Genomic DNA, 14,164 nt, shown 5'->3' with positions numbered 1-14,164 from the left:
TGATTTATACTGATTTTTAAAATACTAGTCATAAGAAATTTAAAGTTCATCTGTTTGTTGTCCTTCTATATAAGAATACTGCATTTTATTTATTTTGATATATTTTCCACCTGGCTTTAAAAACCCATTTATTGGGGCCGCCGGAGAGATGACTTAGAGGTTAGATAGCATTGACTGATCTTCCAGAGTTCCTGAGTTCAATTCCTAGCAACTCTATAGTAGCTCACAACCATCTACAGTGAGATCTGATGCCCTGTTTCTGGCCTGTAAGCATACATGCAGGCAGAATACTGTATATATAAGAAATAAATATTAAAAAATAAAAACCCATTTGTTACATACTTTGGTTCTACTGTAGATATAGTTATCTATACATAGCATGTCTTCATTTAATGTTCTAATAAATTTTTCTCCAGTTGAATTTACTCATACGAGTAATCACTAAGAACTGTGAACTGTTTGGTGATCATGCCATATTAATAGTTCTACTTTATATACATAGTTGTTACCAGTTTCTAGTTTTGTAAATATACAATATTGATTATTTTTGTATGGAAAAAGTTCTTCATTTGTCTATATTTTCTTTTACAAAAGGTTTATTTATTTTATGTGTTTACAGTATGTATGTATACGACCTGTATGTCTGGTGTCTCCAGAGGTGTCAGATAACTCGGTACTGGAGTTATAGAAGGTTGTAAGCAGCCCTGTGGGTTCTGGTAAATGAACCCATGTCCTATGCAAGAGCACCAAGTGCTCTTAATCTCTGACCCATCTTTCCCACCTCATTTTGAAATATTTTCTTATATTGATTTTATACACACATACATACACATTTACTATTAGAAACTCAAAATTTTTATATGATGGGCTGTTACTGTCTGTAAGGTTACTAAATTGTTTTCTACCCCAATGGTGATTTTATTGCCTGCTACCACTTCCATGCTTACCTGTCCATATTCTTAATGGAAATAAGAATAACATCTACTTCAGAGGGTGGTTGTGACTTTTTTCTGAATTATTGTAAAACATTTAGAATATAGCCCAGCAATGTAAAAAGCCATTAACCTTTACAGTATTAGTTTTTATTATCTTTGACAAAATATGCAGGTGAAAATAATCTCTTACTGTTTGATTCTTTGATTACTAATTTGATTACTAATTTTCTGTGAGAATTGTAGAATGTATGTGCGTACTTGAGATTGGAGGCCAGAAGTCAATCTCGGGTCATTCTTCAGAAGCCGTCCACCTTGTTTCTGAGACAGGAGTTCTCATTATTCTGGAGCTTCCCGAACTGGGAGAGCCTCAAGGATATGATCTCTGCAGTTGTGGTGCCGAGATTATAAGGCCATGCCGTAAGGCTGGCTAATTTGCTTGGGTTCTATAGAGTTTTTTCTTCTTTCCCTCCCTTCCTTTTTCCCTCCCTCCCTTCTTCCCTTCCTTCCTTCTTCTTGGATTTGTTTTGCGTTTTTCAAGATAGGATTTGTGTGTGTAATCCTGGGTGTCCTGGACTCTGTAGACCAGGCTGGCCTTGAACTCAGAGATCCACCTGTCTCTGCCTCAAGAATGCTGGGGTTAAAGGTGTGGGCCATCCCCACCTAGGTACCTTTTTTTTCCCCCTTAAATCTACAGATATTTCAGCTTATGTAACTTAGTTTATGGGAAACTTTTCTTTTTGGTATAGTTTTACATTTTTGAAGCTTGGAATCCCCTCCCTGCTAAAAGGTTCAATAAAGCTTGAGTAAGGCAGTGATTGAATTAAAAACAAATATGAAATTTTTTTAATAACTGTAGGATGAGAAAAGAATAAAAATTCTCATTCCTAATATAACATAATCACTATATTATTTTTAAATGAATTTTTCTCCGAAATTGTCTGAATCTTGTGTGGAATATTCATATTTGTTCGCTGTTTTTGAATAACAATGTAGAGTCTACCCATCTTATATCTTTACTGTAAATAAATATAATTGCAGTATATGTCTATTACACTAAGTAGTATAAATATATATTTACCATCTATATATGTAATGAATAAAAGAGGATGTTAAAGTTATCCTTGGAGGTAATGTTATTCATGTAGTTTTTTGTCAGTGTTTTGGTTGGCTCATATGATCTTATAAAATAGATAATGAACAAACAGCTCCCACTTGTTTTTTAATAAAAGTTGATATTGAAAAAAATTCTGTTTTGAGGCCATTTTGTGCAAGTATGGAAATGAAATTAATATTTAATTTCATAGACTATACTTTTAGGTAGAATATTTAGAATGATAAATGACACGTTAAAGGCACTTTTATGATCCAAAGAAAGAGTTCTGGGAAGTACAAGAAGTAATGAGTAAGAGACAAGTGGGATTGATGCATGAGCCGAAGCAGCTGCTCACTTACGGCTTTCTAGGGATGCGTATATTTAAAAGGTAGCACAGTTGTGTTCATATATATCAAGGATATTTATGTGAAGAGAAAATTATTCAGAAAAATACAAGACTGGTCCTAAAAATGCCAACAAACAAAGAGTAACTTAGTCAGGAAACAATTTAGCAAATCTAGAAAATGAGAATTAATATTATTTACATTGGAATCCACTGGAAAATGGAATCATCCCCCGGGGAGCTAGTGGGTCGGCTAAACTAGCTGCCTGTAATTTCTGTAAGTCATGCTTAAGAACACATTACATGAGAGCTTTCTGGGAATGCTTTAAAATGGGTAAGGGCAGACTGGATGACCTAGGTGGTATGTTCTGATTCGCAGACGCCGAGATAACGGTGGCATTCTGCTCTAAAGCACTGATGTACTGAAGGGGGGGTTAGTTACTGGCAATTTCAATGAGCATTTTTAAATATTAGGATTAGATTTCCTTGAAAACTAAATATCTGTCTTGATGGTTTTATTTAATATTTTTCTACTTGTCTTTATTCCAGCTATCTTATTTTTCATCAAAAAGAATTTTCTTTGACTAAATATCTTGCTGTTGATTGTTAGCCTTTACTTTTAACTTAGCATTTAAGGCCATTGCTATATATTGCTTTTAACACATAATTAATATTGTAGAGAATTATAACCTATGAAATACTGTCAGTGATAGGCTGCTCAGTCCAGGCAGCACAGATTCGCTATAGCAATGAAACACTTTTTAATGGGATTGATAGTTTGAGATCAGTTGAGGACAGTGGTTGCAGAGGTTAAAATTGTGAGGCTCTCAGTTGGGTTATGGGAAGAAATATGAGAACTTCTATTTATTTGTTCTTTTAAGTTTTAGTAAATGTAAGTTTCTGAACATTTACATGGACGGGCAGTGGTACCATCACTAATTTCAAAAATCGTGGGACATGTTGCCACAGAGAGGTAGGTGTCCAGAGGCTCTCTCACAAGCGTGCATCTAAAAATGTTTATGTAAGGGATTTGTAGATTATGTTGTATAGGATAATAATAATAACAACAAAACAAAACTTCAGCACTGGACATTAAACTTAAGGTCTCATGCATGTTAGACAAGTCCACTATCACTGAGCTACATTCCAGGACTTTTTCTTTTTTGAAATAATACCCCACTATGTAGCCGTGACTGGCAGAGAACTCATGATCCTCTTGTCTCGCCTTGCATTGTATAGTTTCTAGTTTAGCTGTCACCACTGTTTTTCTTTCAGAAAGTCTTTTTCTGTACCAATGGGTTCAAGGCTATTCCCCAGTTTCTCGTTTCTCAGATTCAGTGTTTATGTTGATGTCTTTGAACTATTTTGAATTGAGTTTTGTGCAGGGTGATAAGCATGGGCCTGTTTGGATTCTTTAGCTTGTAGCTGTCTAGTTCATCAGCACATCTGTTGAAGATGCTGTTTTTTTTTCCCCAATGTGCATTTTTGGCTTCTTTATTAAAAATCAGGTGTCCATAGGTGTGTAGATTTTTGTTTGGGTCTTCAGTTTGATTTTATTGATCAATGTGTCTGTTTTTGTTCCAATTCTGTGTGCTGCTTTTATTACTATACCCCTGTAGTACATCTTTTTTTTTTTAATTTTTTAATTACATTTTTTTTATTCTTTTTTAATTAAAATTTCCAACTGCTCCCCGTTTCCCATTTCCCTCCCCTCCTCCCACACATTGCCCCCTCCCCTCACTCCCCTCCCCCATCCCCACTCCTCTTCTCCTCCCCCCAGTCCATTCCCCCTCCCTCTCGATACTGAAGAGCAGTCCAAATTCCCTGCCCTACAGGAAGACCAAGGTCCTCCCACTTCCATCCAGGCCCAGGAAGGTGAGCATCAAAACAGGCTAAGCTCCCACAAAGCCAGTTCATGTATTAGGATCGAAACCTAGTGCCATTGTCCTTGGCTTCTCATCAGCCTTCATTGTCCGCCATGTTCAGAGAGTCCAGTTTCAACCCATGCTTATTCAGTCCCAGTCCAGCTGGCCTTGAAGAGCTCCCAATAGATCAGTTCCACTGTCACAGTGGGTGGGTGCACGCCTCGTGGTCCTGATTTCCTTGGTCATGTTCTCCCTCCTTCTGCTCCTCATTTGGACCTTAAGAGCTCAGCTGGACTGCTACTGAAAAAACATGGGATAAAACCAGACTCTCGGAATGTGGCGGACAATGAGAGCTGACGAGAGGCCAAGGAGAATGGCACAGGAACTTTCAACTGGCGATAGATCGAGAGAGAGACAGAGACCCAAATTGGAGCAATGGCCTGTAGTACATCTTGAAGGCAGGGATGGTGATAACTCCAATTGTTCTTTTTTATTATTCAGGATTGTTTTAGCTATCTTGATCTTTTGTGTTTTCATGTGAAGCTAAAAACTGTCCCCTCAAGATCTATGAAGAATTGTGTTGGAAATTTGTTGAGGATTGCATTGAACCTGTCAGTTGCTTTTGGTAGAAAAGCCATTTTTTATTAATGGGATATTGTTTAAAAAAGATTTAATTATTTTTATTTTATGTTTGTAAGTGTTTGTTTGCATGTGTGACTAAGTGAGTGGCAAGTGTGAAATGTGCTCAGAGGCCAGAAGAGGGTGTTGGATACTTTAGAATTGAAATTACAGATGATTGTAAGGTGCCACGTGGGTGCTGGAAACCACACCTGAAATAAATCTTCAAAAGCTACACATGCTCATATCCTCTGAGCCATGGAAGTCATTTCCAATAAAAAATAGATCTTCTAATTAACCACACTGGATTTGAGCAATGATCATTGAAACACATTGGAAAGATAGACAAGGGTCATAGTTGTATAAAGTATTAGTATCCACTGTCATCGACAGTGAAACCTTATAGTGATAATTGTTGTGCCTTGTGGTGTTGGCTAATTGAATGTCATTATGAGCATTAGTAAGTAACTCAAAATCCTATTTTAAGTTTGTTAATTTAAACCTTGAGTTAGTCTTTCAAAAGTTATGTATGTTTTATAATGTACATATATGCACAGAGGTACACATAATTTATACACCCTCACACCAAAATTTTTAAATCTGCAAATGATCAAAAGAATTTTGAGCTGGATTATTTCCCGATAAGTTTTGGTGAAAATGTGTTACATTTGTAGTTGAGTGACCTTGGTTATGTGTGTCTCTGTAACCATGTTGGCCTAGAACTTTCTATGTAGCCTAGCTTTGTCTTGAGCTATTTATATTCCTGTTGACTCAGCTTCTCAAACCCTGGGATTACAAGTATGAGTCGCCATGCTTTATTTGTCTAATCATTTTAATTACACCATCAAAATGTTTTATACATTATCTTGTTATAATGCTGTTGTTTTAAATCATCTTCAGTTGGTAATTCCATGCTGAAGTAGTAGAATAATGAGTGCTGTTAATAGGTTATAGAATTAGTCATTATACATGAAGTAGATGTTTAGTGCTATGATCTCTAGAACTTACTCATAATGGAAATTGGATCTAAGTCAAGAAATGTGAGTCGTTAAATATTTTTAGGAAGTGCTTCTTTAATAATTCTGAGGACAGATAAGAACATGTTAATTGTGTTTTAGCAAATCTTTTAAGTGCTTTCATCTAATAGATAGCTAAGAATTATTTATCATAATTATGTTCATTGAAGAAAAATTAATACCAAAGTAGTCCTTGAATGGTCTTTTTCCTTCTACATTAAATAGGTTAGGCATTTGCTTTGTTCTTTTTGTTCATACAGGCTTCAAAGGTAGCCATCAGTGCAGAATTAATTATTGGAATCAAAATTAATGAGATTTTGCTATATTGAGTAATTTCTGCTCTATTCTAGTTTTCTTTATATGAATTTGACTAGCATTTTCTTGAAAGAAGGAAAATTAGGTTTATTTTAATTTATATTTAAAAATAGAAGACCATATTTTCTTATGAGTTAAGTACCTCTAATAACTATTCTTTCTTGATCTTAGTAATATTGATTTTTTTATGTGTGTGTTTTCATTCTTGATTATTTTAGTTATTTCAAGAGTGTTTGTTGTAGTAAAACTAAGGTTAATTCTCCAAATACTTTTATTATTTTCAGAGATGGTATGTAATTTTTATAAATTACCAAACAACATTTTGTGGGATACTTGCCAACTTCATTATTATTGCATTGTAAGAGAAGACAAATCATGGGGACTGGGTCTGTAGCCCTGTTTTTAGAGTGCCTGCTTAGCTAACATGAGTGATGTCCTGAGTTTATTCTCTGACACCACAGAAAGCCAGGCCTGGTGGTGACCGAGAACTGTAGTTCCAACACATGATTGTTGGAGACAGGATGATAAGTTCAACATCATTCTTATCTATATAAAGAGCTTAAGGCCAGTCCAAGAAACATGCAGAAGTTCAAGTTCATCTTTGGCTACATAGTAAATTTTTATTTAGGTAAATTTATGTGTTAAGAAGATGTGTTGGGTGGTCATAAAGAGATAGAATTGGGACATTATAGTTTACTTTAAAACACATGTGTGTTTGTGTATGAAGGTGCATGTGCGTGTATGCTGGTATCTATACTTGCATGTGACCTGGGATTGGAGGTCAGAAGAGAATGTTGACTGTCCTTCTGTCACTCTCAGCATGCTTCTTTGAGGCAAGATCTCTCCCTGAATGTGGGGCTTGCATCTTGCCTGGGTTGGGACCCCAAGGTCCTCCTGTGTCTGCCCAATCTGGGCTGTGGAATGTGTGTCGGTGTTGCTTGGCTTGTTGCTTAGGTGCTGGGATTTTAATTCCTGTCCTTATGATCCCATAACAAACACTGTTAGCCAATGCTTCATTCCTCCAGCTCCACATTCTAACAACGTTTAAGACCTAAATGTTCTATAGTCTACTTGTAAAGCTTGTGCTATGCTCTTAGCTAGTATTTGTTCTGTATTTCCCTTATTTTTCCTCTGTATAAGGGCAATATGATACAACACTTTTCAGTACTCCTATGAAGATGGATTGCATTTTTTTCATCTTTAGAGTGAGTTTATCTTGGGCTTCCAGAGAGATAATAGCCCATCATTCCAGGGAGGTGGCAGACACAACCTCATGCATGGTGGCTGAGAGCTCACATCTTGAACCACAAGCACACAGCAGAGTGCATCTTGGGAATGGTGTGAGGTTTTGACACTTTGAAGCCTACCCCCAGTGGTACATTTCCTCCAGCAAGGCCACAACTAACCCTTCTCAAACAGTTCTACCGACTGGGGACCAAGATTACAAACATGAGCCTATGGGGGACATTCTTATTTAAACTATCACGAAGCCTATTGCCAGTGACATGCTTCCTCCAGCAAGGCCACACCTCCTAAACTTACCCAAACAGCATCAACTTTCAGTGATTGTCTGTAGCTGTGTATCTCTGATGTTGACATCTACAGTAGATCCTAATCTTAGCTATAACCAACATAGGAACCAATACTGACTATATTCCTCAGTATTTTAAATGAGATTCCTTTGCACTTGGCAAGTTGAAAATTCAACAGTTACACATGAGTACTTGAGGCACTAATTAAGGACTAGCTTTTTTTTTTTCTTTTCAAAGACAGTGTTTCACTGTGTAGCCCAAACTGGCTACTAACTTCTTCAGCACCTCCTCCCCCACCCCCAGTGAAATGCTGTCTAATGAAAGAGGTAATCCCTAGTGCTGGGGTGACAATATGCTATTACGACCTGCCAGTATTAACTCCACCTGGGTTGTGGTTGATGTGTGTATGCATTTGTGCGGGGTGGTGTTGTATGTGGTTCCTGTGTGTATGCATGTGTGAGGGGTGGTGGTGTGTGTGGTTGATGTGTGTATGAATGTGTGAGGGGTGTTGTTGTGTGTGGTTGTGTGTAAGCATGGGTGAGGGGTAGTGCAAAATAGAAAACACTCATTGCCTACTGATGTAGCACTCATCTAATTAGAAAGGGAATGAGTAATTTGACAAGTTCAAGGTTAGTGCTGGCAACAACTCAAGGACGTGCACGGCATTCATTCTTTTAAACCGTGTTTACCTGGAGTTAGCAATATATGTCTTGCGCAACTGATTGATGGTGAAAGTAGAGACCTGATCACGTGTGTATTTGCCCAGTTTTATTCTGTTGTGGCTAAATTTAAATTGCTTTTTAATTTGTCAGTTTTTATTTAATTGGTAATTGTATTAATTTGTATGTGTCGGAAATCTGCTTATTTTCAGTTGATAGTATGCCTTTTTAAGGAAAAAAGTCATTGGATATTTATAAACAAGCTTAATAAATACCTAAGACAATTCTGTGTAATGCTTTAAGTAAATTTTGCAGTGTGTCCCTGAACTTAGTTTTCTTAACGTTATGATTGCTTGCAATTATAAATATTCACCAGAGTCAAAATATAGCAAACTCACAGTGAAGGGAGAGTGGGCAGAGCAGGTGGGACCAGTGAGAGCCACATTCAGATGCATACCAAGATGCTGCACCCAGATCAAGAGAAAGCTTAGTCTTGAGCTTTGAGCATTCTTAACAGGAAAGGACCCACGCACAGCAGCTTCTCCAGTGTGCTTTAATAAGATCGTGGCCAAACAAGTTTAGAGATGGATGACGTTATACATCCTTGTAGAGCAGTTATGTTCACATCAGCATTGTCAAGGTTTTGGGAAATCCTGGGGTTAAAATTGGAACTGAGGATGAGTGGTATTTGCTTCCAATTCCAGTACTTGTTTGGTTGAGGCAGGCGTATCATAAATCCAAATCCAGCTTGGGCTAAACCAAGACACTAGGCTCAAAAACAAACCAAACACAAAAACAGTGTCAATAAAACAAGAGCTGTGCACCTCCAGTTTTCCTCCTACATACTTGCTGCCCCTCGCTCCCTACCCCTTTCACCTAAACACCTGTTGACATGTCTTTCCTGGAGAAGTAGGGAAATGTTGCTTTTAGCTCACAGCGCGGTGTTTGGACAGGAGAAGCAGAGCACTGTGTATTTGCGGGTTTCCCTTTCAGGCCCTATGTATAAAAGTAGATTCTGTGCAGTGTTATGGGCCTTATTTCTAGAGCTGTAGTCATAATAAATTCAGATGCTTGCTGTCATATTGTTAAATTTTAAATTGCTTACAAACTGTCCTATAGAAATTCAAAGTCTTTAGATTTTAATTTCTATACTGTAGATTCAGCTTTCTTGCTAGTGAAAATCTTTCTCTGCTTATTTGTAAATGGTACTGTTTTAAAGTGAAATTGATGGGCAGAGGTTAGCCATGAGCAAGGAATACACTGAAGACTGTCCAGTCAGCTCTCTGTTAGGTGAAGTGCTGCTCCTTCTGTCATTATAAGCAGATACCACAACGGGAACAGGATTGTCAGTCTGCAGATAATGTGTGATAGCTGTGGTGCTCAAGGAATGATTGTGTTCGCAGCTCTGTGATGTCATGATGTTGGGACAAAAGGGCAGGGAGGAGCATGGGCCTAAACGACTCCTGGACAGAAAGATAGATACATCACAGAAAGCTTTTCTCTCAGGAAACAAAAGTGAGTTCAGGTTGTGGGACGAGAGCACTTTGACAGACCACTCGACCCTACCTCCCTGCTGCCCTGTTCTGCCTTCCCAGATATGGCAATCACTTTTGTGAGGTCTTTTTCGTATTTTAATGACAGCCTTCCAGTTTTAGCCTTTACATTATATGAAATTTTAAAAGCATATCTATTTGAACCCCAAACTTTTAACTTATAACATCAAGGAAGAAATTGTTCAAAATACCTAAATATTGTGGTTGTTTTTCAGTGGAACATACATATAAGTAATTTTCATTTAAGTTATTGGGAGACAAGCTCTATCTTCCTCTATTTTTAATGTAAATATAATGAAGGTTTCTTTTCCCTTTTTTAGGCAAGAGTTCAACATTGCATCTGTTCTGTAGCCAGTGACCACTCAGTAGGACTTCTAAGTTTACGGGAGAAAAAATGCATCATGTTGGCATCGCGCCACCTGTTTCCTATTCAGGTGATCAAGTGGAGGCCGTCTGATGACTACCTGGTGGTGGGATGCACAGACGGCTCTGTGTATGTCTGGCAGATGGACACTGGTAAGAATAAACGTGGAGAAGGGATAGGAAGTTAAAAGGATGCGTTTGATTTCCTGAACATAGTTCTTTATATGAAAATAATGTATTTATATACTTCTTATAACTATCCTTTCTCATCTTATTTTTATCCATAAAGGCCTATGTAGCATCCATCTATTTGGAGTAATCTGTAGATCTTGCAGAGTGGTTTGATAGCTCTCAAAGGCATGCAGTTGAGGGTAATGTGCAGAGGACGACAAATTTGCAGTGATGTCGATGCTATTCATGGGATTAATTGCCAAGCAAGCTGAAAGAGCCAGTTTTGTCTCATGCTCAGAAACAGTAGAAAAAGATAAAACCAACTGTAGAGGATTTGCAAGCTGAATTCATTAAAAAGGTAGAAATAGTGTAGAGAAATACAGCTGAAACCAAGATGGAATTGAAAACTTTAATATCCCAACTAGAAAATTCAGGGGAAACCTTTAAGGTAGAATGGACCAAGTATAAGACAGAATATCATGTCTCAAAGATAAAGTAGAGGAATTGGACCACTCAAGAAAGAATATGAAAAATGAAAAAACAAAAACAAAGGAACCTGCAAGAACTTTGTGACATTATGAAAAGCCAAATATTTGAGTTATAGACATAGATGAAGGAGAATGCAAGTCATTGGCATAGATAAGATTTTTAACAACATCCTCAGAGAAAACTTCCTCAAATCAAGCAAAAGACACACCCATACAGATGCAAGTAGCACAGAACACCAGGCAGACAGGGCTTGAGAAGATAGGACCTACAGCATATTATACTTAAAACACTAAATATACCGAACAAAGAAAACATTAAAAGGAGCAAGTGAAAGATCATAGGTTACAGATGAGGAAAACCCATCAAAATAACTGCTGATTTCTAAATGGAAACTTTGAAATCCAGAAGAGCCTGGAGCAATGTACTCCATCGTGAAAGACCACAGGTGCCAACCTATACTCCTGTACCCAGAAAAACTGTCTCCCATGGTTAAGGAGTTAGAAAAACTTTCCTGTATTCAAACAGGCTAAAAAATTCTATTCAGCAGACCAGTCCTAAGTAGAATATGGGGAACAATACTTTGGACTGAAGAAAGACTACACAGTAAACAAATGAAGTTATAACTGATGAAACAAAATGTATGACTAAACAATAAAGCCAAATCTAAAATAATTGCAGGTACTTCTCATGTTTCTTTTAATAATAATTTTAAATATTAGTGGCCTCGTTTCTTGTGTCAAAAGATATAGGTTAGTTGAATGAATTAAGTAGCAAAACCCACTTTCTGTTGTCTACTAGCAGCTCAGCTTAGCTTCAAAAGTAGGCAGCACAATAAGGGGAAAGGATGGAAAAGAGTACTGCCAGCCAACGAGACCATAGAGCAAGCAGTGTTCCTGTTTGTTGACAAAATAGACTGCAAGTTAAAACTAATCAGAAGAGACGAAAATGACACTTCATCACAATCGGGACTGTTAACCAAGAGAGCCTCAAAGTCATAAACATGTATGCAGAAACTCTGGTGAACCCACTTTCATAAAAAATTAAATACATAGATTAAGATCAATCCACTAACAATGAGTGGTTTCAGTAACCACTTTCTCCATTAGACAAGTTATTTGGACAGAGAGAAAGTGGGGCAGGATCGGAACACAGAACATCAAATGGACTTAACAGATATCAACAGAGTATTCCACCCAAACCCCGGAAGAGTATACTTCTGCCCAGTGGACACATGTAAGCTTCTATACAATAAACTGCATGCATGGACAGAAAGCAAATATTAATAAATTCAGAAAGTTTGAAATAGTTCTGTGTATCCTCTTTGAACATAGTACTACAAGGCTTAAAATTGACAGCAAACAAATCATGACTTGTATATAGTACAAAAGCTCATTGAGATGAAGCAAATAATCACTGAATGATGAATGGTCAATGAAATAAAAGGAATAGAAAAATTCCGGAACTAAATGACAATGTAAACACAATGCAATGATACCTCTGGGACACATTATAAAATAGCTCTGCAAGTGAAACTCTAGTTCTAAGTGCCTACATTAAAAAACTAGAAGGAACCCAGATGACTGACTTGATGATACTAAAATCTAGACCATCACAAGAAATAATAAAAATCAGAGCAGAAATTATTGAAACAAAACAATACAAAGAATCGATCTATGATAAACAGATTATCAGATCGTTCAGATACCAAACAAACTCAGACTGTCATAAAGGGATAATTTAAAAATCTGTGCTTCAGGGCTGGAGAGATGGCTCAGTGGTTAAGAGCACTGGCTGCTCTTCCAGAGGTCCTGAGTTTAATTCCTAGCAACCACATGGTGGCTCACGACCATCCATAATGAGATCTTGCGCCCTCTTCTGGCATGCAGGCATACATGAAGGCAGAATGTTGTATACATAATAAATAAATAAAATCTTTTAAAAAATCTGTGCTTCATTAAATTGGAAAATATAAATGAAATGAATTAATTTCATACAAACCACCAGACTTAAACCAAGAAGAAATCAACAATCTAACTGAGTCACAATAAATGAAGAGAAAAGCCTTCTGATTAAAATCAGCCAGGCCCAGATGGATTTACAGCAGAGTCTTACCAGACTTTCTAAGATCTACAGCTAATCCTACTTACATTAATAAAAAAAAAAATAGATGCAGAAGGAATACTTTTAAAATCTGTCTATTAAGCCAGTGTGTCTAACTGTAGTACCCAAACCAGGTAATACACGGAAAAAAAGGAAACCATAGGCCAACCTGTCCAGTGAACACAATTAAAAAAAAAAAAAAAAACAACTCAATAACAAACCAGTTAATGGCATACCTCAAAAGGATTTTCACCATCACCAAGTCAACTTTTTCCCAGAAATCCAAGGATGGTTCAGTAAATGTAATAAGCCACAGACATTGGCGTAGAGACAAAAATTACATGATCACTTCAAAAGATGCAGGAAAATCCCTTGTTAAAAGCCAGCATGTCTTCTTAATAAAAAAAAAATCCCTAGTTTGTAGGGCTTGAGAGAACATATTCTAACATAATGAAGGCTATAGATTATAAAACCAAAGCCAGTATCCCTCAATGATGAAAAACGTCAAGCAATCCCAAAACAGCAACTGAAATATGACACATGGATGAGTAGGAAAGATATTTGAGGACATCTAACCGAAACTCAACCAGCAGAGGTGATGTTTAAACAAACAGAAAGGCATCAGTGTGAGCAGGTTCACATTTGAGCCACCCGTTCCCCAGACACTATGTTGATGACTCAAGTAGCTTTCAGAGTTTAAATACATTTCATACATCAAATCCTGCCTGAATCTGATTTATAGAGCTTCATTTTTTATTGATATGATAAATAAATAAGTTTAATAAATAAATAATGTCAGTACCTTCAGGATGTACCTTCCTGACTCTACAGGGGCCTTATATCACTAGCTACAACTTGAACAGCAAGAAGAGGAAAAACAAAGTGTTGAAATACAAAATAAATCTGGCTTCCTTGTTTCTATCTATTTACTTTTCCCCACCATGGATTTGTAAGAACTCTATCTGAAGCTGTCAACTATATATGCAATTAACCAACTAGTAGTTAATGCTACACATAGGCATATTAGAGTGAGAAAAACACCCCAAACCCTCTAGCTCTTGTGTAGTTTATAGTTCTGGGCTTGAAGAGGCAGGTAAAAGTTTAAGTAAGAG

At 37.0% G+C, this 14,164-nt stretch overlaps 1 protein-coding gene across 2 annotated transcripts in view; it reads left to right on the top strand.

Annotated features, from left to right (window-relative positions):
* Positions 1 to 14,164, top strand: part of Wdr7 (WD repeat domain 7) — a 273,057-nt gene that overhangs the window by 39,810 nt on the left and 219,083 nt on the right. For both annotated transcript variants that reach the window (XM_057788617.1, XM_057788616.1), the window contains exon 13: positions 10,250 to 10,445. In XM_057788617.1, the coding sequence (XP_057644600.1) occupies positions 10,250 to 10,445 (196 nt within the window). The remainder of the gene's footprint in view (positions 1 to 10,249; positions 10,446 to 14,164) is intronic.

The sequence above is a fragment of the Chionomys nivalis genome, chromosome 14 (genome assembly GCF_950005125.1).
Source record: "Chionomys nivalis chromosome 14, mChiNiv1.1, whole genome shotgun sequence".
NCBI lineage: Eukaryota > Metazoa > Chordata > Mammalia > Rodentia > Cricetidae > Chionomys > Chionomys nivalis.
This window is presented reverse-complemented; position numbering and strand designations above follow the sequence as displayed.